A 26,246-nucleotide genomic window follows, 5' to 3' on the forward strand; every position below is an offset into this window, starting at 1 on the left:
ACTCTCTCTGGTGGGGTCCCCTCCCCCAAGCTGCCCTGTGCCCTGGGACCAGGACATGGCCAATGCTGCTACCCTTCCATGCGCCAGGGCTGCCCGCCCACCTGGCAAGGCCAGCTCCACCTGTGGAGGTGAGGATGGGCTGAGCCCACATGGGAGCCCAGGACCCATGGGGCAGCTCCACCCTGTGCACCTTGTCCCTTGTGCAGCAGCTCAGAGCTGGTCGTGACGGCCAAGGGGGCAAAGGGGATAACGGGCAGGACCACAAGTGAGGCCCAGCGGAGCTGCTCACCCTATCTATCCTCTGGTTGGGGTCAGGTGCTGGGGCCCCAGTCCTGTTTGTTTCGGCGCCCTGGGTCCAACCTGAACTGTCCTCTGCCCCGTATCCCTGGTGGGCCTCCCCGCACCCCCACCCACTGGGGCTGGCTTAGGCAAGGGTGTTTGAGACAAAGACCCCGCCTCCATGGCCAGGTACCTCAGAATCCAGGCCAGATCCACACAAAGATCTCGGTCAGCCCCGGATGGAAGCTCCAGTCCCAGGCCGTAACATGCATCAGCTCCCACACCTACGATTGTCCCAGAGAAAGCGCTCTGCCCTCCCCGTCCACAGACCACGAGGGCCACGGCTGCACTGCCGCACCTCTCCAGGTATGAGCATGAGGCCCGAGCCAGCAGGCCCTGACCAGGTCATTCCTGATCATCCCTAACCAGGGCAGGGGGGGGTGGGGGTGTGGTCCAGCTGGGCCTGCATGGGGCCCCTTGGGAGTCACCTACCTCTGTGAGGAAGAGGATGGCCAAAGGAGGGTGCCCAGGGTCCAGAGCCCCTACACAGGCTTCAGTGATGACACCTGCACCCAGCCCCAGAGACATCCCTGAGAGGCAGCCATCAGGGGTGCCCAGCTGAGGACACGCCTCCTTGGGGACCCTCATTCCTGAGTCCATGCCTCCAGATTCATGATCTCGGAGACAGCCACATCCGCAACTGGCATGTGTCCCCACCGAAGGGGCTCAAGTAAGTGACTGGAGTGACCAGGGTGGATGGGCCTGGAGTACCTGGGTCTATAGCCCACACCCAGAGCAGGAGAGGGGAGAGCTGGGGTACCTGGGTCTACAGCCCAGACCCGGAGAGGGGAGAGGAGAGGGTCATTTTGGAGTCCGCCAGGCAGCCCCAGTAGGACAGGGAGAGGCTGTGTATGAGATGGGTTGGGTGGTGGGCCATGGCTGTGACACAGGAGGGGATACCTTCTCAGACTGTGACACTCAGAGGCAAGGTAGGATCTCAGCCCATACAACAGCACACGGATGGTGCCCTTACGGGAGAGGGCGGGGGCCATGCATGGGGCCTGTGACAGCTTGGGAGGTGGGGGCCAGGGGAGTTTGGTTTCCTGGGTTACGGAATGCTGGGTGTGTGTGAAGTAGGAGGCTCCAGGCACACTGTTTCACCGGGGGCTGTGATCTGGGCCCCACCCTTGTGACTTTGGGTCTTCTGGATGATAACCTCTCCCCAGACCTCACCCATGATTTCCCCATGGATTGGTTAAAAATTCAATGCAATGTCCAGGTCAATAATGCACCCAAAATAAAGCTGAAAGTTACAACCGCATGCAACAAAACTTATTGTGACTTAGCCCGGGCGCAGTGGCTCACGCCTGTAATCCCAGCACTTTGGGAGGCCGAGGCAGGTGGATCACATGAGGTCAGGAGTTCGAGACCAGCCTGGCCAACATGGTGAAACCCCGTCTCTACTGAAAATACAAAAATTAGCAGGATGTGGTGGCAGGCATTTGTAATCTCAGCTACTCAGGAGGCTGAGGCAGGAGAATCACTTGAACCTAGGAGGCAGAGGTTGCAGTGAGCCGAGATTGTATCACTGCACTCCAGCCTGGGTGACAGAGCAAGACTCCATCTCAATAAATAAATAGATAAAATAATAAAAAAACTTATTGTGGCTTATTGTCAAATACATTTGACTAACAAGTGATGAGAAAAAATAATCTCGACAAAATTTATATCGGCAAGAATATCTGGACAAGGGAAAGTTGGACTTGGGTGAAATAGTGCCCCCAAGAGAAACTACATAATAACAGATTTTTAAAAATCCAACTAGATCAGGTGTGGTGGCTCATGCCTGTAATCCCAGCACTTTGGGAGGCCGAGGTGGGTGGATCACGAGGTCAGAAAATCGAGACCATCCTGGCTCACACGGTGAAACCCCATCTCCACTAAAAATACAAAAAATTAGCCAGGCGTGGTGGCAGGTGCCTGTAGTCCCAGCTACTTGGGAGGCTGAGGCAGGAGAATGGCGTGAACCTGGGAGGTGGAGTTGGCAGTGAGCCGAGATGGCGCCACTGCACTCCAGCCTGGGCGACAGAGCAAGACTCCATCTCAAAAAAAAAAAAAAAAAAAAAGGACGGGGCGCGGTGGCTCACTCCTGTAGTCCCAGCACTTTGGCTGCCCATCGTCTGGGAAGTGAGGAGCGCCTCCGCCCGGCCGCTATGCAACCTTCCCAGTGTGAAATGACAGCCTTGTGTGTGATCTTTTCTGTCTTCCCCAAGTTTGCATTTTCGACATTAAAGTTTACTTTTTAATTAAAAATAATAAAAAATAAAATGGTAAGTTTTAAGTCAGCCATCTTGCTTTTTTTTTTTTTTTTTTTTTTAGACGGAGTCTCAGTCTGTCGCCCAGGCTGGAGTGCAGTGGCGCAATCTCGGCTCACTGCAGCCTCTGCCTCCTGGGTTCAAGCGATTCTCCTGCCTCAGCCTCCCTAGTAGCTGGGATTACAGGTGCACGCCACCATGCCCAGCTAATTTTTGTATTTTTAGTAGAGACGGGGTTTCACCATATTGGCCAGGCTGGTCTCAAACTCCCAACTTCAGGTGATCCATCTGCCTCGGCCTGCCAAAGTGCTGAGTGCTGGGGTTAGAGGCGTGAGCCACCACGCCCAGCCTTTTTTTTTTTTTTTTTTTTTTTTTTTTTTTTTTTTTTTTTGAGAAGGAGTCTTGCTCTGTTCCCAGGCTGGAGTTCAGTGGCACGATCTCGGCTCACTGCAACCTCCACTTCCTGGGTTCAAGTGATTCTCCTGCCTCAGCCTCCCAAGTAGCTGGGACTATAGGCACCCACCACCACGCCCAGCTAATTTTTTTGTATTTTTAATAGAGACGGGGTTTCACCATGTTGGCCAGGATGGTCTCGATCTCCTGATCTCGTGATCCACCCGCCTCGGCCTCCCAAAGTGCTGGGATTACAGGTGTGAGCCACCGCGCCCGGCCCTGCTGTTTGTTTTCTACTGGTCTTATCTATTCTTTGTTCCTTTTCCTTCTTTTTCTGAATTCTTTTTGAGCAATCAGTTTGTTGTGGTTGTTGTTTGAGACAGGGTCTGGCTCTGTCGCCCAGGCTGGAGTGCAGTGGCTCAATCCAGGCTCACTGCAACCTCTGCCTCCCGGCTCAAGCGATCCTTCTACCTCAGCCTCCCAAGTAGCTGGGACAACAGGCTCATGTCACCACACCCAGCTAATTTTCCTTTTTTTTTTTTTATAGAAATGAAGTTTTATGTTGCTGAAGCTGGTCTCCAACTCCTGAGTACATTAGCCACGCCCGGCTAATTTTTGTATTTTGAGTGGAGACGGGGTTTCACCACGTTGGCCAGGCTGGTCTTGAACTCCTGACCTCGGGTGATCCGCCCTCCTCGGCCTCCCAAAGTGTTGGGATTACAGGCGTGAACCACCGCGCCCCGCCCTAATAATAATATACTATTAATACTTCACATGTAACTTAAGAACCTTACAATATATATTCTCATATGTTATTTTGTAATAGTATAAATGTGTATTTCCATTATCCCCCTTCGCTTGTTGCTATTGGTGTCATGCATTTTACTTCTACAAGTTATAGAGTCCACAACAGATTGTTCTTATTTCTACTTTAGTCAACTGGGCTGGGCGTGGTCCTGCGAGGAGGCGGGCGGGGCGCACTGTGGGGCGGGGCTGGGGCCGGTGGGGACGTGGGCGGGGCGCATTGAGGGGAGGGGCCTGCGGGGAGGTTGGGGGGCCCACTGTGGGGCGGAGCCGGGGCCTGCCGCGGGCGGAGAGAGGTTGGGAGGCGCGCCCCGAGGGGCGGGGCCGGGCCGCCGTCGGTTCCCACGGCAACCGACTCAACAGTAAGGCCCCGCGGGCGTCCTGGCCGCCATGTGCACCGCAGTGGACCCCCGCATCCTCCGGAGATACGTACTCAGGCGGCAGCTCGGGCAGGGGGTGAGTGCCTGGGGGTGCGTCCGCCCTCCGAAGGGCGCCGCAGATCTGCGGAGAGTGGACCTGCCGGGCGTGGCCGTCCCCTCGGAGGCCTGTTCCGTCACACACTGGCGTCCTGCCTGCTCCGTAGGCGGGAGGGGTGGTCGGGAGCCCCTTCGTGCCTCAGTTTCCTCATGGGGTAACACGATCCTGACTCCCAGAAACCTGGCTCCTGGAGGCAGGTGACGGCCAGGGCCCCCAGCGGCCTCAGGCAGAGAGATCCTGGCGCCCCACTCCCCACGCGCCCACAGTCGCCCGCTGCCCGGGTGCACACGACGCTCTGGGGAGGCTGGGCCCGCGCCTGGGTCACTGAAAGGAAGGGTGGACCCCAGGCTGAGGAGCACAGGGGCGAGGCCCGAGAAGAGCCTGAGCGGTTATGGGGTGGGCGCAGAGTGAAGGCCAGAGGCTTGTGTATCTGTGTGCGTGTGTGAGCATGTGAGCCTGTGTGTGTATGTGTGTGCGTGGGCGGGGGGGGTGTTCGAGGGTGCCATGGGGGAGGGGGGGAAGAGCCTTCCAGGCAGTGCAGACGGTAAGTGCGTAGGCCCAGCAGGGTGGTGTATGTGCGACTGGATAGGAGATGGAGAGAGACAGGGGAGTCCTGAGGGTCCGGTCGTGTGGGGGCTTTGGGGAACTTCCAAGACTTCGGCTTTTACTGTTGCTGAGGCTGGTAGCCGTAGCAGCTGCTGGTGTCACTTTACAAGGCCCACCCGTGTGCTGAGGACCCACCGTGGGTGTGCACGGGAGTGGCAGAGGGAGATGAGTTAAGGGATTAGCGTAGCCACCCAACAAGAGATGCCAGAGGCTGGGACCAGGGTGGGGGCAGAAGAGACGGTGGCAGGAGCTAGATTCTGGAGGAATCTGAAGGTGGGGCCAACGGGATTGGGGGTGGATGGGGTGTGAGAGAAAGGGAGGGAGAGCGCCTGGGCAGCTGGAAGGATGGTAGGGCATCCCCGAGCTTCATTTCCTGCCCAGACGCTCCCCTCTGTGGCCTCCTTTCCTCCAGGGCCTCGCCAGCTCTCACCCTCCCTTCCCTCTACCTCCCCTCCTCCAAAGATGTCGGAGTCTAGGGCAGCCTGCAGTTGCAGGAGCCCACACTCCCATCCCCTCTCGGGACCCAGGATGGGAAGGAGGAGCCTCATGTCTGTAGGGACAATCTGGGTGGGCAGGGGATGGGGGGAAAGGGGCTGGCCCTGTGTGACGGCACTCCTTCCCAGGCCTATGGCGTTGTGTGGAAGGCAGTGGACCGGAGGACTGGTGAGGTCGTGGCCATCAAGAAAATCTTTGATGCTTTTAGGGATAAGACAGATGCCCAGGTGAGTGTGTGGGGAGAAGCATGGGAGAGGATGGGGGCTGCGAGGGCAGCCCCTTGCCCTGGTGCCTGGAAGCTCAGGTGGGAGCTGGAGCCCAGTCACAGCAGATGTTCTGGCCTGTCTCGGAACACTGCCCCCTTGCCACGCCTGGTCTGGTGGGCACTGGGTGACAGACATCAGCTCCTTTGGGTCCTCTCAGGACACAGGCTTCCTTCTTGCTCCACCCGCCCACACACCTGTGTTTCTGTCTCTTCAGAGAACATTCCGGGAAATCACGCTTCTCCAGGTGAGTGACCTGGGCCCTCCAGCCCAACCCCCTTCCCCAGGTACAGATCTCTCCAGACAGGGGAGAAACCGCTTCGTGGCCCCCAGAGCACAGCCCCTCCTGGCCTTCCAGCTGCCTCCGACTCTCTCCCCAGGAGTTTGGGGTCCATCCCAACATCATCAGCCTCTTTGACGTGATCTGGGCAGAGAACGACAGGGACATTTACCTGGTGTTTGAGTTTATGGGTGAGTGAGGCCCCGGCCTGCGCCCCAGCCCCACCTCTGTCCTGTCCTGACGCCCTTTGCGTGTCCCTCTACATGTCCCTCTGCGGCCGGCCCACCGTGGCTTGCTCCCTCACCGTGTACCCTGGACTCAGGGACAGACAGCTGACCAGTGTCAGCCTCCAGAGCCAGCAGCAACCCCCTTCGCCCCACCTGCCCCAGGCTCCGGCTCCCACCACAGCTTGCAGTTGCGTTCTCCTTTTTCCTCTCATTTTATGAAACAAAGGCAACATGAAATACAGTGTTAAAACTCCCGCAGGCCCCACGGCTGTGCCCACAGACAGTGCGCGGGATGGAGGAGCGGGGCGGCCAGGTCATGGGCTGGTTCAAACTGGGACAGACCTGCCAGGTGCCCCTCTCCCACTCCCCCCAGGTTGTCCCCCCGACCCCCACACCCCCGACTGCAGTGCCCACCCTCTCCACAGACACTGACCTGAATGCAGTCATCCGGAAGGGCGGGCTGCTGCAGGACGTCCACGTGCGCTCCATCTTTTACCAGCTCCTGCGGGCCACCCGGTTCCTCCACTCGGGGCACGTCGTGCACCGGGACCAGAAGGTGAGGTTCCCCTGCCCCCGCTATGCCATGTGGTCCGGCTCCCGGCCCCACCCAGCCCCGGGGCCTCAGCCTGCCTCCTCTCTGCAGCCGTCCAATGTGCTCCTGGATGCCAACTGCATAGTGAAGCTGTGTGACTTTGGCCTGGCCCGCTCCCTGGGCGACCTCCCCGAGGGGCCCGAGGACCAGCCCTTGACAGAGTACGTGGCCACACGCTGGTACCGAGCTCCGGAGGTGCTGCTCTCTTCGCACCGGTAACAGCGAGACACCCCCAACCTGCCCTCTACCTCCCTGCTGCCCTCCCGCCCAGCCAGGGCTCCCAGGCCTCCTGTACTCCTACCCTGCCTTGGTCCACAAGTGTTCCCCCATTCACCCCCCTAGCAACCCCACCCCCACCTCTGCCGCTGGGGCTCGCCATGCCTACACCCCTTCCTGCCCCAGATACACCCTTGGGGTGGACATGTGGAGTCTGGGCTGTATCCTGGGGGAGATGCTGCGGGGGAGGCCCCTGTTCCCAGGCACGTCCACCCTCCACCAGCTGGAGCTGATCCTGGACACCATCCCGCCACCATCCGAGGAGGGTGAGGCAAGCTGCTGGGGCTGGGCACCGGGAATGCTGCGGGTCAGACAGCACAGCTGTGGGGAGACAGCAGCTCACAGGCTAGGACTGTGCTGAGAGGAGGGACAGGGAAGGAGGATCATGAGGATGGGGCAGGAGCCCAGGAAGACCAACTGGTGATGGAGGCCCAGGAGGAGCTGCTGGGGGCGGGTGTGGTCAGGCAGCCCCTGGCACAGTCACCATGAGAGCCAAGCAGTGACCATGAAGGGGCCAGCAGGCTGGACAAGGTCCCCAAGGGATTCGGGTAGCAGGGGCAGGGACTGTCACTGTGCCGGGAGCTGGGGTGTGCAGAGACAGCTGCGCAGGAGAGATTCAGGTGCTGAGGGAAGCGGTGGAGGAAGGCAGTGGTAGAGGGGCCATGGGGGTCACTCTTGAGGGTGGGGGCAAGAGGGAGCTGCACCGCCAGGCACACCTAATTGTCTGGGTGGAGCCTCCTGGTCCGTGGAGGTGGGCGCCAGCATCCACCTGTGTGAGCACGCCCCAGGGCCAGGTGCCAGAGTGTGGGGCAGGGGTCGTGTGCGGGTGCTCCCGTGCACAGGCTGGGTGGCACGCCCTGGTGATGGGGTGTCTGAGCCCTGACAGACAGCAGAAACCCTGTAGAGAGGCTGTGCTCCCTGGGGCTGGAAGAGATGGCTGGCCCCAGATGCCCTGAGCCGCCCCAGCCGACCAGGCCTGCCTGGGTCACACCACCTTCTGCTGCCCCAGACCTCCTGGCTCTCGGCTCAGGCTGCCGTACCTCTGTGCTGCACCACCTGGGGTCCCGGTGAGTAGGGGCACTTCGGTGAGGGTGAGAGGGTGGCCTGTCTCAAGGGAGCCAGGCCACCTTCCTGCAAGGTTACTGGGGCCAGTTTGTACCAGTTCAGATTCCGCCTGTTTTCAAGATGGCAGTCCCAAACCCAACAACTGTTGGCCACTCTGAAAGCAGGAGCCCTTGGTGCTCCTAGAGGGTGGCCCAGAGGAGCTGTGCCAGGGCGTGGGGAGGAGGGCACCAGGGGGCCGCAGGGGTCTCTCCACTCTGCAGGGGCCCAGACTGCCTGCAGGTCAGGCACAGGGGCGTCTACCTAGACAGGACAGCAGGGTGGGCCCCAGTTTGGAAGCTGAGCCCCCAGCCATGAACATGGATCTGAGGAGAGGCCCTTGGGTCGGGCCCTGGAGATGTCACACGGCAGCCCACAGGCCACGACAGATGCTGGATGCCCTCCTACCGCCAGACACCTCCCCAGAGGCCTTGGACCTCCTTAGGAGACTCCTGGTGTTCGCCCCGGACAAGCGGTTAAGCGCGACCCAGGCACTGCAGCACCCCTACGTGCAGAGGTGAGGGTGGGAGAGAGTCCCCCAAGTGCTGAGGGACCGAGGTGGGGGCAGGAGAGAGCCAGCCCACGAGGGAGAGCCCCCGCAGCAGGGACCCTGCTATGACAGCTTGAGGGGCTCCCTTGGCCGCAGCCTGGGCCCCACCTCTCTGGCTCCCTGCAGGTTCCACTGCCCCAGCGATGAGTGGGCACGAAAGGGAGATGCGCGGCTCCGGGCACGCGAAGGGGTCCAGCTCTCTGCGCCTGAGTACCGCAGCCGCATCTATCAGGTGCTCCGGCTCTCCACCCCCATCATCCCGTCTACCGCACCCTGGAGGCTGCCTCCTATGTCAGAGACCCCCAGACGCCCCATGCCCAGGCTGTGACCTCTGAGCACCCTTCCCCTCCCGCAGATGATCCTGGAGCGTGGAGGCAGCAGCGGCACCTCGAGAGAGTTGGGCCCGGAGGGTGTCTCCCCGTGCCAGGCACACCTGCACAAACCCAGAGCCGACCCTCAGCTGCCTTCTGGGACACCTGTGCAGGGTCCCAGACCCAGGCTGCAGAGTAGCCTGGGCCATGAGCCCCCCGAGCACGGTGTGTGATCTTTGCTGGCTGCCCACGCGGGGCACGGCCCGGGCCCCTTCTGCCTGTGGCTGCCAGCCATGCACAGCACTGGGTTCCTGACCCTGGGGTTGACCTTCTGACCCCACAGAGTCCCCCCGTGCAGCCAAGAACATTCCCAGGCAGAACTCCACTCCCCTGCTCCAAACTGCACTCCTAGGGAATGGGGAAAGGCCCCCTGGGGCGAAGGAAGCGCCCCCCTTGACACTCTCGCTGGTAAGTCATGGTGGAGTGGGCACAGGAGGGACCCTTCCTTGCACCTTTCAGTGACCCTGTGACATGGCCCTTCCCAGGTGAAGCCAAGCGGGAGGGGAGCTGCGCCCTCCCTGACCTCCCAGGCTGCGGCTCAGGTGGCCAACCAGGCCCTGATCCGGGGTGACTGGAACGGGGGCGGTGCGGTGAGGGTGGCCAGCGCAAAACAGGTGAGCCCGGCCCAGTCTGCCCCCCTCCCCTCATCCTCCTTTCCCCTTTCCCTCTCCTTTTCCCTCCCTTCCCCATCCTTCCCATTGTCCCTCCAATGTCCAGTTCAAATCTCTCAAGGACCTCAAGGCCTCCCCTCCACTGCACCTCCTCTGACACCCCCTTTATGGAACCCTCAACTGTACACAGGTCCCTCCCCGGCTTCCTCCGGAGGCCCGGCCCGGCCGGAGGATGTTCAGCACCTCTGCCTTGCAGGGTGCCCAGGGGGCCGCCAGGGCTTTGCTTGGAGGCTACTCCCAAGCCTACGGGACTGTCTGCCACTCGGCACTGGGTCACCTGCCCCTGCTGGAGAGGCACCACGTGTGAGCTGCCCTACTCCCTTCACTTGGACCCCTGTTCCTGCCCCAGCCCCTTCCCCAGACCCCTCCCCAGTCTCCTGCACCCCTTAGCCCTCCCTGCTTTGCCTGGCCACATTGAAGTTCCAGGGAGCTTGCCTGGGTCTCCTCGGGGGAGCAGATGAGGGCCCTGCCCCAGCCCCACTGACTTCCTCCAATAAAGTCATGTCTGCCCCAAACCTAAGCAGCCATCGTTCCTCACCTCCCCTCTGAGGTCACAGCATCCACTAGCTGGGGGCTCCAACCCCTTTCCTGGAGCCTCCACTTCTCTAAGGACCCCACCACCCCCGTCCTGAAACCTCCACCTCAGAGCCCAGTGCCGCCCGCCTAGAGGCCCCCACCCACTGCACACCCAGCGCTGGGCTTTTCCCTCTAGGTTTGCCCGGGGCAGCTTCTTGTCCTTTGTCCATCATTTCCCTACCTGCTGTGGCTTCAGGGTCCAGGCTGCCCCCCAGGCTGGTCCTGTGGGTTAGGGACCTAGGGTCACCCCATGGCCATGTTTGTGACTCTGAGCCAGAGGAGAGAAGGGGAGAGAGAAGGGGAGAGAAAAGGGGGAAGCCCCACCCCTCCTCCTGCTGTCAGGGCTGCAGCTTGCGCCCCCTAGTACAGCCACTGCGCCTGATCTGTCTTCGGGTCTCCGTAGGTGAGGGTGGAAGACAGACATCTTGTGAGGTCAGGGTTACCTCCTCTTGTCACCCCCAGGCAAAGTCCCTGGTGTGAGTTCAGGCCAGGGCTGTGCAGGGCTGCAGAGATCAAAGGGGCCCTGTGGGCACAGAGCTGTGTCCTAGGGTGCCAGGTGTCCTCAGCTGCACCTGCCCATGGGTTGCGGTTGGAACACAGGGAGGCAGCTGGAAAGCTCACAGGCTGGAGGAGCTCACAGTCTGAAGGGCGCGGCCTGTGCTGTCGGTGGGGGGGTTGGGCTGCCAGGAGAGGGGCGCTGCTGCGTTGTGGAAGCCATTGCCACCAGGGGGGAGGGCGGGGAAGGACAAGATGTGGGTGGGGGAGCTGAGCAGAAGGTGGGAGCTGGCGCTGCCCTGGTGCTGGGCCAGGCACCTGCAAGAGACTCAGACAGGGAGGCTGGGCTTGGGAGACGGTTGGAGGAGGCGAAGGAGAGAGCAGGAGGGCCCGAAGAAGTGGTGAGCCAGTCAGAGACCCAGCCCTGGGGCTTGTTTCCTGAGGGGGCTGCCCAGGGAGCTGCTTGTTGAGCTTCAACAGCCCAAGGCGCAGGCCCAGGGTGCTGAACAAGCAGGACAGAGAGGCTGTGGGAGAGGACACTGCAGAGGCCAGGGGGCTGTGGGGTTGGAGGCTTGGCCTCAGGCTGGGCAGTGTGTGGTGGGGCTGCTGAGTGGGGAATCACAGGTGGGCACCCAGGAGTGTGCCTGCACAGGGGGCATCGGGGACAGGGACAGGAGAGCAGCGTGAAGGTGGAGGGGCCAGGTGGGCCTTGGAAGTGGAGCTGGGGGATCTTTAGTGCCCCCCACAGGGATGGGTGGTGGGTCCACAGGGGAAATCCGGGAGGCCACATGGTTAAAGGCTGCAGGATATAACTGAGCGATTATACACACTGGGGAACGTGCTAGAATATTTTGTGTGTTGTTTTATTAACACCGAAATGTGCCACATCATAGTTTAGAAGAGGTGGAGGGTGCAGGCAGGAGGCTTCGAAGGCCCAGGCAGGGCTGCCAGCCTCTGGCCTCTCCATGGGCTCCAGCTGGAGAGCCTGTCCGCTCAGCGACACCCCAGGCAGCACCAAGACAAACGTGCCCACAAGAACATCATGGCCAAGAGATGCTCAGGCGCATCCCGCTTCCAGGCACCTTTTCCACCTGGCCAGAAGTCCCTGCTGTCATCCCTACTTGGGCGGTGGCTTTAGTGACCCGTGGGCTGTCCAGCAGTGAAAGTGGGGTCACTTCCCTTCCTTTCCCAGTCTCTGGAGGCAGAACTGCTGCCTTGTTTCTTAACTCAGTTCCCTCTTAAGATTTATTACACTAAAAAAAAGTTAGTTTTTGAAAAGAAATAGGAGAATACAGAAACATGAATTTCAAGAGGCTAGCGTCTAACAGTGGGGGCTTTCTACACACGTGGTGCCAAAATGTGTCATTCTGAGTCAACTGCAATTCCTCTCTAGGGGTGAAAAGAGATACAAGATAAGCCAGGAACCCTGGACAGATTCTTGGTGTTAAAGAGGAAAGGACCTGAGAACGGGGCTGGTGGGGAGCAGGGGGTGTCTGCTGGATACCAGGACAAGGACCACTCCCACCTGCAGGGGTGCCCAGGACCTAGCTGGGCTCGGCCTCAGCTGCACCTTGTCCCCTGCCCTCACCTGGCCCCATACCTGGCAAGGATAAGCACTCCACAACCAGCCCTTCTAGCGCCTGGCTTGGGCTGGGCCTGTGCAGGGGGTGCTCATGAGGCTGGGGCCACAGGTTGTCTGGACCATGTTTTATTGTGCTGCAAAGCCCAGTGCCTCCTCCCCACTCTTACCCAGTGCCGGCCAGAGCCTCGCTGGAGGAGATGGCAGACCTGACCAAGGCGCCCCTTCGGGCTTCCCTGCGTCCCGTTCCCAGAGGCCTGCTCTGTCCGGCTTCCTTGCCACTCCAAGGGGCATCTTCTGGTCCAGCTTCACCCCCAACCCCTTGCAAACTGCCCGTGGCCAGCCCAGTCTTCCCCCACAGAAGAGACGGGCCTCCGAGAAAGATGCTGGGAGGCAGCGAGCCGGAGAATCCAAGTAGGAAAGGAAGTGAAGCCCTGAGGACGGGGGAGACCCTGGACGGGGAGGGGAGAGGGAGGGAGGAGACCCTGAGAGAGGGAGAAGGGAGGGAGGGAGCGGGGAGGCCCTGAGAACAGGAGGCCCTGAGGAGGAAAAGGGCCCAGAGAATGGGGAGTTGAGGCACAGAGGCGAGAGCCTTGCAAGAGGACAGTGGACTTAGTGGGGTGCACGGCTCACGCCTGTAATCCCCCCCACTTTGGGAGGCTGAAGCGGGCGGATCATTTGAGGCCAGGAGTTGGAGACCAGCCTGGCCAACATAGTGAAACCCTGTCTCTACTAAAAATACAAAAACTACCTGGGCGTGGTAGCACACACCTGTAACCCCAGCTACTCAGGAGGCTGAGGCAGGAGAATCGCTGGAACCCGGGAGGCAGAGGTTGCATGAGCCCAGACAGCTCAACTGCACTCCACCCCTAGGTCTCAAAAAAAAAAAAAGTGGGGGGGGGAGGACTGAGGCACAAAGAGATGGCGGAGCCAGACGCTGCGCCACGCAAGGCTGATGGTGCAGAAATGAAGGTGCTGAGGGGAGAAAGGCACTGGTGGTGAGGGGCTGCAGCCCCAGCGTTGGGGAGGCCAGGGGGCAGAGACGGCAGCTGCCAGGTGAGCGTCCAGTGGAGCCGAGGTCTGGCGCACTCAGCCAAGCCCCAAGCGGCCGTGGCCTGACAGCCGCCGCTCAAGCACATGAGCAGGGCTCTCTGTTCCGTGGGGGTTCCGGGTGACCGGGACAGTGAAGCGGACACCCTGGCCTGGGCTGGGCTGCTAGGCCAGAAGACTCACTTCTTGCCTTTGAATGTGCCCAGGATCTTGGGCACGAACTTGCCCACCTTGCTGTCCCTGGTGCCCTCCTCCGCGGGGCCTTCCCCTGCCCCAGGGCCGCTGGCCTCCTCTTTCTTGCAGAAGACCTCGAAGCGGCTGTACACGCGCTTCTCCTTGCGCATGCTCTCCATGCGGCGCAGCAGCCGATCACGCTCCTCCGCGCTGGCTGGCAGCGTGCGGCTCAGCCGGCCCTGGGTCCCCAGGCTGTCCGAGCGGAAGATGGCTGAACACTTGTCCTTGTCGGACATATCTGGGGCCAGGACGCCAGCAGCCGGTGGACGGCCTAGCTCGGGGCTGCTGTGGGTCGGACCGGGGCTCGGGGCAGGGACCGCGCGGTGCTTCTGGCCGTGGGCGCTGATCTGCTCCAGAATGGCCTTCGTGTCATCCCGAAGGTTGCTGCTGTACAAGGCGTTGGCCGTGGCTGAGGACAGGCGCGCCCGCTGACTCCGCTCTTCTGTGGCAGCCTCCGTGCTGTCACCCCGGCCCAATGACAGCCGCCGCGGGCTCTCGGGTTGGCCGTTCTCCTGTGGCACTGGGAAGCCACCCTCATCCTCCATACGCCGCTCGCCCTTGGGGCTCAGCAGCTGCCTAAGACGCAGGGAGCTTTTGCGCAGGACTTCCATGGGGCCGCTCGGCCCCTCCTCCGCGGGCCCGGCCTTCGGGGACTCCCCGGAGAAGGTAAGGGTGAGGCTGCCCCTGCGCTCCGGCACGGGGGGCACCGGACTGCTCTTGCGCTCTGGCACAGGGGGCACCGGACTGCCCCTGCGCTCCGGCACGGGGGGCACCGGACTGCCCCTGCGCTCGGGGTAGGCTGAGGTGGGGCTCCCCTTCTGCTCGATAAATCCTGTAGTTGGACTTCCTCTTCGAGTGGAAAACCCAGGCGTGGGGCTCCCCTTCCGCTCAGGGTAAGCCGAGGTGGGGCTCCCTTTTGGCTCATTATGGAGCACCTGGTGCGCCCCGGGCCCTTCCAGCGGCAGAGGACTGTCCAGCCCTTGCGGGGAGGTTGAGTGGCCCTGGGCAGAGAGGAAGCGGGAGGGCAGGCGGTCAGAGCCGCTCCGGCCCAGCGTGTCGAGCAGCTGCGCCGCGGTGAGTGACGCGGCTCCCGGCTGCCGCTCCGCCTCCTGGTGCAGCTGCTGCGCAAAGGAGTCGCGCAGGTCCAGCAGGCAGCTCTCGAGGCTGCGGCGCTCGCCCCCCACGCCACCTGGGGCCGCCACCTCTTCCCACCACGCCTGGGACACGACGGCCTTGCTGTGGCTGGCAACGGTGATGGCGCCCGCGCCGCCGCCGGGATCACGGGCTGGGCCCTTGTACTTCTCCAGCAGCTCCGCCACCTTGGTGGAAGCCGCGGAGCGTACGGCCTCTCCGCCGGGCCCCAGCGTCTCGCTGACCGTCTGCTCCTTGTGCAGCAGCTGTACCTTCTCAGTGGCCGCCGCAGCCCCGGCCGCGCCCTCGGCCTGTGACGTGCTGAAGATGAGCGAGGAGCGCAGCCTGGAGCTGCGCTGGACCAGAGGGTTCAGGCGCGAGCGGAATGAGTCCTGCTTGGCCAGGCCAGGCTCCTCCGGGCCCTCGCGCTCTGGGCCGTTGCCGCCGCTGCCTGAGCCTGGCACCGGGACCTTGGTGGGGAAGGCTGCAGGGACGCGGAAGGCCGAGGGGAACAGGTCGCCGGCAGGTGGCCGGCCCCCGGGGGCCAGCACGTCGTCTTCGTAAGCCTCCGCTTCCATGGGAGCCGGCAGGCCGTCGTCGCCCCCATCCTCGCCGTGGCAGCCACTCAAGTAGGAGGCCAAGCGCCAGCGCCGCAGCCCGGCCCGCCCCTCGGGCCCGCCCCTGCGCTCCGGCTCCGCCTCGGGAGCGGGGTCTGGGCCGGGCCTCGCCGCGGCCTGGCATGGGAAGCGCTGGGTCAGGTTGGGGCGCGGGGCTCCGCTGGGCTCCAGGCCGCGGGGTCCGGGCCCGAAGGCGGGGTCCGAGCCGTGGCGTACCTCGCGGGACGCGCTGGACGGCACGTAGTCCAGCCGCTGGTGCCCGTCGGGTCCGAGCTCCGGGAAGCGCGGCCCGGCTCCCAGGGTGAAGTCATCCGGGTCCGCGAAACCCGCGCGGCCCCCGCGAAGCTTCTCGAACAGGCCCTGCGGACGCGCCGGCGCGAGCTGCGGGTCCCACTGGTACTGCTGCTGGTAGAGCTGGTCGCGGTGGAAGTGGCTGGTCTGGAAGCGGAAGTCGTCGCCGTGGCTGAGGAACGTCTGCCGCGACACCTGCCGCGCGGCCGCGAAGTTCTCCACGGCGCCCGCGCCCTCGGTCGCGAAGCTGTGCCGCTTGAAGGCGTCCATCTCTAGGTGCCGCGCCTGGAAGAAGCCCCGCGCGCCCGCGAGCTCCCCAGCCGGCCCGGCCTCGGCCTCCAGGCGCCGCGAGAGCGGCCGCAGCCCCGCGTGCGGTTCCAGCGCGCCCCCCGGCATCCTCGGCGGCTCCTCCCGGCGGAAGGCCGACAGGAAGTGGCGGTCCGGGTCGAGGAAGGAGGGGAAGCCCAGGCCCTCTTCCCGGGGTGGCGGGAACAGCAGGTGCGCTCGTTTAGGGAAGGAGAAGGGGGTTGGCGCCCCGACCCCAGGGACGCCCACGAGGGGCCCGGCCCCGGCAGACGGAGCCAGGGCATAGGCGTCCATGCGGGCCAGGGCCGCGGCCGAGGGCACAAGCGGCTCGGACTGCGCGAAGAGGATGCGGAACTCCTCGTCGAAGCTGGAGACCAGCTCTCCTTGGAACACGTGCGCCAGGCTGCGGTGGATCTTCTCAAAGGACCACATGAAGCTGTGGGGGGTCAGGGCCAGAGTCAAACCGAGCTGGAGCGAGGGCACTGCAGCCCCGTGGGCAGCGGGTGGGGCGGGGAGGATGCAGGGTTGTGAGGTCTGCAAGGACCTGGGCCCGGCTAGGCTGTGCAGGGGTCTACAGGACAAGGGCTCCTGGCGAGGAGGGCCCTGGTGTGGAAAGGGGGTGCTGGGGCTACAGGAGGAGGCCCCAGAGAAGGGGGTGAGGGAACCCCGCGGGCGCACCTGTAGCTCCCACTCATCACCACGGCACAGTCCACCAGCAGGAACTTCTCCTTGACATGGCCCTTGAAGGACTTCCCAGTGCGGCAGTAGTAGGTGGGGCCCGCCACAGTCCGTACGCGCAGGAACTGGGGAGGGAGGGGAGTCAGATCTCTCCCACGGGTCCTCCCCAATGTCCCACTCCCGGGAACTCACATCCACGTGCTGCAGGTTGACACGGCACTTGTCAGCCATGTCCAGGAAGTGCTGCGCGTTCATCTCATCCAGCAGGATGTAGACTGGGACCCGACGGGCTGCGGCTTCCAGCACTTCGCTGAGCAGGTCCACATCAGTGAACATGTCCATCACCACAGCCACCACCTGCAGGGGCGGGTCAGGACGGAGAGGAGAGGCCCCTGCTGTCCCCACACCATTGTCCAGCCTCCCCTCCACACCCGGGAGGCGTCTGGATCACCCACAACCACTGTGAAACAAGCTAGTCCATCCCAGGGAGTGGGACCACGTCTGGGAAGATGGGTGGGAAGATGGGCAGGAAGAGGGGACCAAACAGAAGAGGTGTGGAACTGGCCATAAGGGGGGAACCGAGGCAGGTGCAGGGCAGAGAACCCTGGACGAGGGTGGGCCAGGTTGGGGCACGGGGCCCCGCTGGGGGCATGGCAAGGGCCCCTCAAAATCCCCTCCACCCTACAGACGGCTGAGCTGCCCCCACTCCAGGGCAGCTGTCAGGGCTGAGTCCCAGGCTCCAGTTCTGCCCTGGGACGGGGTTGCTGCCCTGGGCAGGGGAGAAAGTCACGGGCCTTTAGTGTCTGGACCTGATGCCTCAGTCGCTATGGTTTAACAGCACCCTCCGCCGTCTGCTAGCTGTTTGGTGAGGGTTAGAAGCCCTCAGCTGGCCAAGGGCCTCCGGGCAGGATGAGAGGTAATTATCTGAACAATGAACCCAGGATGGTGGGGTGCCCACCCGTCCCAGAGCCCCCGAGTTTCTGGGCACTGGCCATGACCACGGGCAAGCAGACCTGTGCAGAGCCTGCAGCCCCTGATGACCGAGACCTGGCAGCCCTGAAGATTTTTGCCAGGGACCCCCACTCCAGCTGGAGCTCAGGGCTCACCCCACAAGCTGATCATGCTCATGCGTCTCCTCCACCCTCGTGCCTCTAGCCCAGGCCCCTCCCCTACTACCCTCAAGCCCAAGATGGTGCACCTGCTGGGCGGAACGGATCATCCTGCGGGCCTCATCCTTGATGCTGGGGCTGTCGGGGGGCGGTGGCTGCACCAAGGTGGTCACCTCAGTGCCCTGGAAGCCGAAGGTCAGAGGCCAGCCCAGATCAAGCTCAGGCACGGCCTGGTCTGAGTTCACCGGCCAGTATGTACCCGAGGAGCCATCCATGTCCACGTCGAGAAGGCTGCCTTCCGGTGGCTCTCGGGTGACATACTGTGGAGGCCGAAGGTGTCGGCTCACATGTTCCAGCTCTTCAGGGCACAGGAAGTCCGGTGCCCCCTCGGTAGCCAGGAAGCGGCTGTAGGCCTCCGAGCCACCCTCGGCCAGTGCATCCAGCGCCAGGCGGTAGTACTCTTTGTAGTGAGGCGGCAGGTACCCAGGCGCCAGCGGGTTGTCCCCCTGCGAAGAGCTCTGAGAGCGACGGGCCATGTTGGGGCCGGGGGCCTGGAGGGGCAGGGAGACACATGACTAGGGGTGGGGGCACTGGGACCACTCCTACCCTCGAGCATGGACACACTGGAAAGGGCCGTCAGTGACTTGGGTAGGCTGGAGTTTAGCCCATGCCCAGGAGGCCTTCCAGGGCACTAGCCGAGCCAGGCTCACAGAGGGCAACCCAGACCCTAGAACGCCCCTAGCTGAGGGGACACTGGCAGAGGGCTGGGGCACAGGTATCCCAGCCCTGTCTCTCCTTTCTCTGGGAAGCTGAGGCAGGAGGACTGTTTGAAGCCATGAGTTTGAAACCAGCCTGGGCAACACAGCAAGACCCTATCTCTACAAAAAATTTTAAACATTAGGCAGGCATGGTGGCGTGCACATGTAGTCCCAACCACTTGGGAAGCTGAGACAGAAGGATTGTTTGAGCGCAGGAATTGGAGGCTGCTGTGAGTTATGATTGTGACACTGCACTCCTGCCTGGGTGACAGAGTGAGACCGCATCGCTACAAAAACTAAAAATAAAACCAATGCCGCCCCCAAAATATTTTATGACTGTTGGCTTAGAGACAAACATAATCCAGGCTGCATTCATCATTATAATATTCACTTTTTTCTTATTTTAAGACATTCACGGACCCCTGGCACTGTGCCTACTGGACAAGCCGCTGCCGCCCATGCTGCCCACGTGTCTCTCACTGCCTGGGAGACTGTGGGTAGGTAACTGTACCTCTCTGGCCTACCTCTACTGCACAACATAGCTGAGGGTCTGCATGGCACCGCGCCTAGCCCAAGGTGAGCGCAGCAAACAGGGCTGTGACCAACCTCCTCCTGAATGGCAACCTTAAGTCCCACACAGAGTCTCGGGCCACACCTCCTCACCATCCTCAGGGTTTCACAGTTGGGTTCCCACAGCCCATTCTATAACCGCCCAGCCCTGGAACACTGACCCCTAGACCCTGTCCCTGTCTACCAGCCCCCCTCCTTCCCTTGGTCCACCCTTGACCTCTTTCTTGTCACTGTCCCTCTCAGATAAAACCTCCCTGTGCCACAGCCCCTTGGTGCCCACAGGGCCCTGCAGGGCCTGCACTCCACATCGCCCAGATTTGGCTCTCCACTTGCTGAGAGTCCTGTCTCCACCAGCCCCGTCCAGGGCAGCAGGGACCTTTCCAGGTCCTGAGCTCCCCACCACCATCCATGCTTGGCTGCCCCACAGCCCACTCTGTTCTCTGAAGGGTCCCTGCAGGGGGCCTGGCCTCTCCAGTAAGGTGTCTGATGGGGAGCACCCAGGGCCCATGCACACAGGGTCACCGAGCTACCTGGGTACCTCTCCCTGGAAGGAGAGCCCTAGGGACCACTCAGCCCATCCCACAGCTCCTCGGGTTGGGGAGGGAGGCAGGTCACCTGTCCCTGCCTAGCACACTGGTTCCTGAATGTTGGCCCTGGCTAGGAAGGTGCCCAGAGGAGCGTGACCTTGGGTGCTGACAGGATGGATGCCGGCCAGCTGGACTGCATGGGTGCTAGCCGGAACCACTTGGCTGAGAATGTTGGGGTCAGGAGGCAGCTGTCCTGCCTGATGCCCCTGGGGGTGACATGGAGTTGGGACGTGGGAAATACCTGGTGCCACTCAACAGCCCTAGATGCCAACCGGCTTGGGAGAAGCTGTCCCAACGTTTCTTTGTTGGGGCACTGTCCTCATGGTTGACATATGGGGCTGGTTAGGGCACACTGTTCTGGTTGTGCCAGGGGCAGATCGAGGCCTACCACATGGGGGTGAGGTGTAGGCCTGTCTGGCTGGGCCGGGGCGCCCACTCACCATTGCCAGCCTGGCTGTAGGGGCGGTGTCTGACCATACAGGGCAGGGGGAACAACCCTGCTGATCTTGAGGGCACTTCTCAACGCTGGGGGGACACTCTAGAAAGGACCCCCACTGTCCCTTTGGATTTCACAGTGTCCAGGCTTCAGGCTGTGTGTATTGGGGGCAGGGACCATCCAGACTGTGGAAGTCCCCGTGGCCAGGAGCCCTCCCAGCAGACACCCCTCGTCCTCACAGGGTGATGCCCAGACCTCCAATGGCTTCATTCCTCACATCGTCTCCTTTCATGGGTACGTGTCTCCTGAGCGATGGACAGGGCCACAGCCACTCCCGAGCCCAAGATGGAGCACCCCAGTGGCCTGCATGCCCACACATTTGCCTACCAAACGCCTGCCCAAGGGAGGGAGGGCGCGGAACCCACCCATGGCTAATGACTCAGCACGAATCCACTCTTCTGCTGCTGACCCCTGACCTCTGACTCGGAAGTCAGGGCCCTCAGCTGGCCTTCAAGGACCCCATCCTCTGCACCCTGGCAGGAAGTGGGGTTCCTGAGTATCTGGAAGGAGGACCCCATGGAAGGATCCGGAGTTCCTACACAAAGTGGGGTGAACCTGTGCCAAGTTCCGATGCGCACAGGAGGGCGCGGAGGCTCTAGGCGGCGGAAAGGTGGGGTGCGGTGGACAGGGCTCACAGACCGGAAGTCGCTCAGTGATAACTTGCGGGGTGGGCACCCCAGCCCCCAACGGGGTCAGTGCACCCTACGAGCTCGCGGCTGCGGCGGCTGGGTGCGCTATCCGCCCACCCCAGCCAGGAACGTGGGCGCGAGGGGCAGCACTCCCATCATTCGCCCTGCTCGCCACGCGGGGATCCAGGCCGCACCCTGGCCACCCCGGTCCACGGCGGCCCGGGCGGGCGTCCCCAGGGAAGAGTCCAGGCCGTGCCCAGCACCCAGACTCCAGCTAGGCCGCGAGGGCGGGAGCGAGTCGGGACGTCCGGGCAGGCTCCACCCGGATCCCGGGCCCCTTCCCAATCGGCTCTTCTCGGGCCGGCGTCGTGCGGGGGCGCTCGCGTCCATATCGGCACAGCGGCGCCCCCTGTCCGAGCAGCCGCGCCGCCCCGGCCCCGCGTACGCGGCCGCGCTCCACTCCCACCGCCTCTCTCTGGATCGCGCGGCCCCGGCCCAGGTGTGGGCGCAAGGGTAGCCCAGGTGGGACAGCGCCAAGGGGCACTCGCCCCCCGCCTCGCCCCGCCCCGCTCGGGCCGGGGAAGGGGGGACCCTACCTGGCCAGGTGCGCGGGGTCTCGGCACAGGGGCAGCAGGAGCCGACCGCCGCCCAGCGGCCTCGCGGTCCGGTCGGTCCGGCAGCCACTCCCTGCCGCGGCCCGCCCGGCCTGATTCACGCGCCCGCCCCCGCCCCGCCCGTCGCTCCTGCCTCCTGCCTGCCCGGGCAGCACCTGGGGGCGGGGCAGCCCCACCCACGGCGCGCCCGCATTCCTGCGCCCCGCGCCCGCCGCGGCCCCACTGCCAGCCCCAGCCCGAGCCCCCGGCCCGCGCCCCGACCCGCCCGTGCCCTGCGGCCGCGCGCCCGGAGACCCCGGCCCAGCGCCGCCGGAGACCGTGAGGCCCCCACTTCAAAGACCCGACCCCCGGGGCCCAACTGTTGACCAAGGCTCAAAGTTCCTAGCCTGACCCCTGACCCTCGCCCCGGAAGTCGGGGTGACTCGGAAGTTCCGGCTCGGTCGCTAGGAAACGAGCCAGCCCGACGCCAGGGGCGGAGCTCTGGCCTCCTCGCCGAGTTGGGGAGGCAGGTGCGACAGGTGAGGACGGTGGGGCGGCGTCGAGCCCCGGGCGGGGTCGGGTCTGGGAGCCCGAGAGCACAGGGGATCCCCTCACCACACACCGGTCTCCCACCGCACCAGCGCCCCACACGTAGAGGGGACCCCGTCCACACAGAGGACCCCCCAGACCCCAACCCCCACCACACACACTGATGCCCACAAGTACCTGGGGTCCCCCATCTTTCTCCCTCATCCCCTCACACCGATGCCCACACTTGTAGGGACTCTGCCGCAGTGACCCCCCATGCATATGCGGACCCCGAATGACCTGTCCCTCACGTACACCAACCCCCAAGCACAGGAGACTCCTCAGGAAGACAGAAGCCACAAGCACACCGAGTCCTGCCCATGCCAGTCACCCACGAACACGCTGACATCCGCACACCTAGGGAACCCCACCTGCCTATGAGATTCCTCAGACACCAACCCCACACACAAACAGGGGATGCCATATTCGCACTGACTCTGAGAGCACAGGGGACCTCCCGCACACATACGGAACCCTGTGTACACACAGGGACTCTGCAAAAACCAAGCCCCAACGGACAAGGGACCCAGTGTGCACACCAAGCCTCACATACCAGACGCCCCCCATGTACACAGCAACTCCCACACACCACCCCAAGCTGCCCCTGGGTGCTCCAGTCCCCCAGGTCCCTTCAGGCCCTCACTTAGGGCCCCTCCCCCTCTTAGGCCCTGCCCTGCACTGGATCATCTGTCCAAACCACCACCCTCGCCCCTGCCACTCCCACCCCAAGGACTGGCCCTGCCTCAACCCTTTCTGACGGTCAGCAGTCACCTTTCTCTTTGTCCCTCTTGCCATGTGATCCTATTTTCTGTTTCCAGGGTCACTCCCAGTTTCATTTGTTCTTTTCCCAAACAGTGACACCCCACTGGTACCAGCATGCTGGAAACATGGGTGGGGGGTCAGACCAGTGCCCAGGCAACTGTGCTGCAGCGGGTGAGGGGCATGGGGCACCGGGGAGGACCCTGACAGGCTGGGGCAGGCAGGAGGAGCCCCCCAGGGAAATGAACTTGGGGGTCAGCTGTGTGGACTAGGGAGAGGGGTATTGCTCCAGGGCCTGACAACACCGTCTTCCAGGGCTGGGACCACATTGGGTCTGAGGGTGTGGAGGGGTGAGTGTCTTGGGTGGGCTGGGGAGCAGGCTCAGGGGTGGGCTGGGTTCCCAGGGCAGTGGAGAGGCATGGAGGTTCAGCAGAGAGGGCCGTGCTCATGCTTACGGTGAGAACAAAGACCGGCCCACTGGCAACCCAGCAGCTTGGGGCAGTGAGAAGAGTGCTGGACTCCAGATCCTGCGCCCGGCAGGATGGGCTGAGCCTGGGGCGGAGGGGCAGGCAAGCCACGGCCGGGGGAATGGGATGTGGGGATGTGGCCAAGTGCTCTTGCCAGGCATCCCGGCTCAAGCTTCTGGGCACACACCCGGGGCGGGCAGGCAGACAGGACACCAGCTGGGAAGCCTCAGGGGAGCCCACGTTCCTGCTGTCATCCACTCAGGCCCCCGTGGTGTGCCCTGTTCCCCACTGCAGCTGCCCCTGCCCTCTGCCACTCTGAGCACCCTCTCCCTGGTCCTTCCCTACTCACCCCCCAGGAGAATGCACAGTAAGAAGGGGGGACCCAAAGCTGCAGCTGGGAAGTGGCAGACGCTCCACCCTGGGCCCAAGATGAGAGCCACTGCTGGTGAGTGCACCCTCTGACCTCCAGGGCACTGTCACCCAGACGCTGACCTGTGAGACCTTCTATGTAGCCACCAAGAGACACCCCTCTGAGGAGAGCCCTTCTTCCAAGAGTGGCTTTCAGGGGACCTCTCAGTTGGATTAGGTGTGATTGACTGAGGGTTCAGAGCCCATTCATTCATCTCAGACCTTGAGCCTGAATCTATTTTTTTTTTTTTTTTTTTTTTGAGACGGAGTCTCGCTCTTGTCATCCAGTTGAGTGCAATGGCGCGATCCCTACTCACTGCAACCTCTGCCTCCTGGGTTCAAGTGAGTCTTGTGCTTCAGCCTCTCAAGTAGCTGGGATTATGGACGTGCACCACCACGCCCTGCTAATTTTTGTTTTTTTGTTTTAGTAGAGACAGGATTTCGCCATGTTGGCCAGGCTGGTCTCGAATTCCTGACCTCAGGTGATCCGCCGGCCTCGGCCTCTCAAAGTGCTGGGATTACAGGCTTGAGCCACCGTGCCTGGCCAAGCCTGAATCTTGGCCCTGGGGATGGGGTGGGGGCCTAGGGGTAGCACTCAGATAAGCCCAGCTTTGGAACACATGGAGGTGGAAGGGGGCAGGAGCCAGGGGGAGGAGCCTAGGTGGCCACAAATGGGTTTTGAAACAGGAGGGTTCGAGTCCAAGTTGGGGATTCTCAGTCTAAGCATGTGTTCTCTGACTCTCTGCTGCATCTGGGCCGTCCTGTGCTGCCCTCTGCCTGCGGCTTTGCTCCCAGTCACCTTCTCCATAGTCACTTCCAGGTTGGATGGTGACAACTCACCTGGGCTGGGTTTTCCTGTGGGTCAGGAAGCAGACTTTCCCCAGTACCCTCCCCAACCCTGACCCCGCCTTCACTGTTGTCACTCCCTTGCCCCAACTCCCATTTATTCTCTGTGCTGGCTGTGAACATATTCCAGGCTGCAAATCTGGGGTCCTTCAGCACCCAGGCCTGCACCGGGGTCTGTGATTGCTAAGAGAGCACCCCGTCCTGCTCCCCAGACTGCCCCTCTGCTTAGAGTTGGCTTGATCTAACACCCCTGGATGCCAGAGAGCTCCCAGATTCACAGGAGCAGGTGGGATGATGGTGGCTGCTCCTCCACGCCAGGCTGGGGTTAGATCCTAGTTCCCCAAAATAGCCCCAGCTGCGTCTGAGGCGAGCAGCCCTCCCGGAATGAGGATAATGGGCACAGGCGCCGCGTGCTGCTTCCGCAATCTCTAGCCCTGAGTACACTGCACTCCAATAAACAGGGGGCAGGGCAGGCAGACCAGCAAGGCAGCCAGGAAACTGGGTTGTGGGGGTGGGGGCTGTGCTCTTCAGTTCTGCTACCTACTGACCGCACACCCAGGCCTTTGCCCTGCACCGCAGCCCATACACTGCCCTGGACAGCTCTGGCCCAGCATGCCTGGGTCTGCTGCAGGGACACCTCTGTCCCTGAACAAGTATCTGCCCTCAGTGCCCATTTCCACCAAGCATTGGTCCAGCCTGGGCAGGCTTGCTGTCCCTTGGTCTTGCAGTGCCCTGTGTGGCGGGCACCAACTTCACTTGGCAGATGTGAAGAAGGGCCCACAGATGCCCTGCAGCCTAGCTTCCTGGGCCTCCACAGGCATCCCTAGGTTGCTGGAGAGGCCACCGCCCAACACAACAGACTGGGACCCCTCCCGCCACCCCTCCAGGCCTTACCTGGCCTTGGGTCTGCAGTGCTTCGAGGCCCTCACTTCGGAGCTGCTCCAGGGCCACGGCCAGCTGCAGCCCCTCCACGTGTACCCAGGCCTGCTCCTCCTGCAGCTGCTGCAGCCACAGCTGCTCCTCCTGTAGCTGCTGCAGCCACAGCTGCTCCTCCCGCCACAGCTGCATCTGCAGCTGGACCTGCCGCCACCGGTCCTCCAGCAGCAGCTGCTCCTGGGCCAGGCACAGCTGGACCTCATGGAGCCTCAGCAGTTCAGGGCCCAGGGCCGGCATGGGGTCCCCTGCTCCACAGCCTTCCATGTGCCCAGCAAGGACCAGCACCAGCTCAGACCCCGGAGCAGCAGCCGGCACTGGCCTCGAGGCTGCCTGTGGCTGCTCTGGCCTGGCCACCCTGGGGTGTTCCTGAGGTGCTGGCTCGATGCTGGTCACGTGCCCTGTAGGGGCCACCCCCGCTTCGCCCTGAGGGCCCCCTGGGGTGGGGGGCGGGGGCTCGACCTCGGGGCCCTGCTGCCCAGCTGCCGGCTGGGCCCTGCCTGCCCTCCTGGCCCGGGGTTTGCGAACTCGACTTCGTTTCCCAGACATGGCCCTGGATCCAGCGCCTCCGTCACCAGGTGTCTGCTCCCCAGGGGCCCTGGCTCATGGACTGGCCGGCCTCAGGCCAGCTCAGAGGGCGTCCCTGGAGGCCACAGTGGCTGTGTGCTCCCACGCCAGGCTCGGCCCCCTGTCCCAGGTCCTGCCCCTTGGCTGGAGCCCGCGGCACCGCAGCTCAGGACTCTGGCTCTGCCTATGGGCCTCACTGACCCCACTCGGTGGGGCCGGGCCACACCAGGGAGTTTATAGGGACTCCGCGGCGCGGTGGCTCGCCTGGGCTGAGAGGCT

At 62.9% G+C, this 26,246-nt stretch overlaps 2 protein-coding genes across 2 annotated transcripts; one reads left to right on the forward strand and one right to left on the reverse strand.

Moving 5' to 3' along the window:
• The first annotated feature begins 4,148 nt into the window (after positions 1 to 4,148).
• MAPK15 (mitogen-activated protein kinase 15) lies at positions 4,149 to 10,220 on the forward strand. The gene is made up of 14 exons (XM_030795145.1): positions 4,149 to 4,247; positions 5,498 to 5,596; positions 5,850 to 5,879; positions 6,013 to 6,103; positions 6,565 to 6,695; positions 6,783 to 6,946; positions 7,134 to 7,273; positions 8,017 to 8,074; positions 8,488 to 8,625; positions 8,785 to 8,890; positions 9,014 to 9,194; positions 9,313 to 9,437; positions 9,515 to 9,643; positions 9,831 to 10,220. Exons 1-14 carry the CDS (start codon positions 4,182 to 4,184, stop codon positions 10,005 to 10,007), a joined length of 1,635 nt encoding a protein of 544 aa, XP_030651005.1. The 5' UTR covers positions 4,149 to 4,181; the 3' UTR covers positions 10,008 to 10,220.
• Positions 10,221 to 13,178: 2,958 nt separating this feature from the next.
• Positions 13,179 to 25,632, reverse strand: LOC100606421 (protein FAM83H). Its single transcript, XM_030795148.1, has 5 exons — positions 25,362 to 25,632; positions 17,856 to 18,317; positions 16,850 to 17,014; positions 16,658 to 16,782; positions 13,179 to 16,415 (listed from the first exon to the last, which is right to left on the reverse strand). Exons 1-5 carry the CDS (start codon positions 25,533 to 25,535, stop codon positions 13,580 to 13,582), a joined length of 3,762 nt encoding a protein of 1,253 aa, XP_030651008.1. The 5' UTR covers positions 25,536 to 25,632; the 3' UTR covers positions 13,179 to 13,579.
• Positions 25,633 to 26,246: the final 614 nt, after the last annotated feature.

Source organism: Nomascus leucogenys, chromosome 16 (assembly GCF_006542625.1).
Source record: "Nomascus leucogenys isolate Asia chromosome 16, Asia_NLE_v1, whole genome shotgun sequence".
Taxonomy (NCBI): Eukaryota; Metazoa; Chordata; class Mammalia; order Primates; family Hylobatidae; genus Nomascus; species Nomascus leucogenys.

Coding starts and splice junctions, on each gene's coding strand:
- MAPK15 (XM_030795145.1), top strand. CDS start 4,182: ATGTGCACCGCAGTGGACCCCCGCATCCTCCGGAGATACGTACTCAGG. Junction 6,696..6,782: donor TCGTGCACCGGGACCAGAAG/GTGAGGTTCCCC, acceptor TCCTCTCTGCAG/CCGTCCAATGTGCTCCTGGA. Junction 6,947..7,133: donor GTGCTGCTCTCTTCGCACCG/GTAACAGCGAGA, acceptor TTCCTGCCCCAG/ATACACCCTTGGGGTGGACA.
- LOC100606421 (XM_030795148.1), bottom strand. CDS start 25,535: ATGCAGCTGTGGCGGGAGGAGCAGCTGTGGCTGCAGCAGCTACAGGAG. Junction 17,015..17,855: donor TGATCCGTTCCGCCCAGCAG/GTGCACCATCTT, acceptor CCGCCCCTGCAG/GTGGTGGCTGTGGTGATGGA. Junction 16,416..16,657: donor GTGATGAGTGGGAGCTACAG/GTGCGCCCGCGG, acceptor GACCCCCCACAG/CTTCATGTGGTCCTTTGAGA.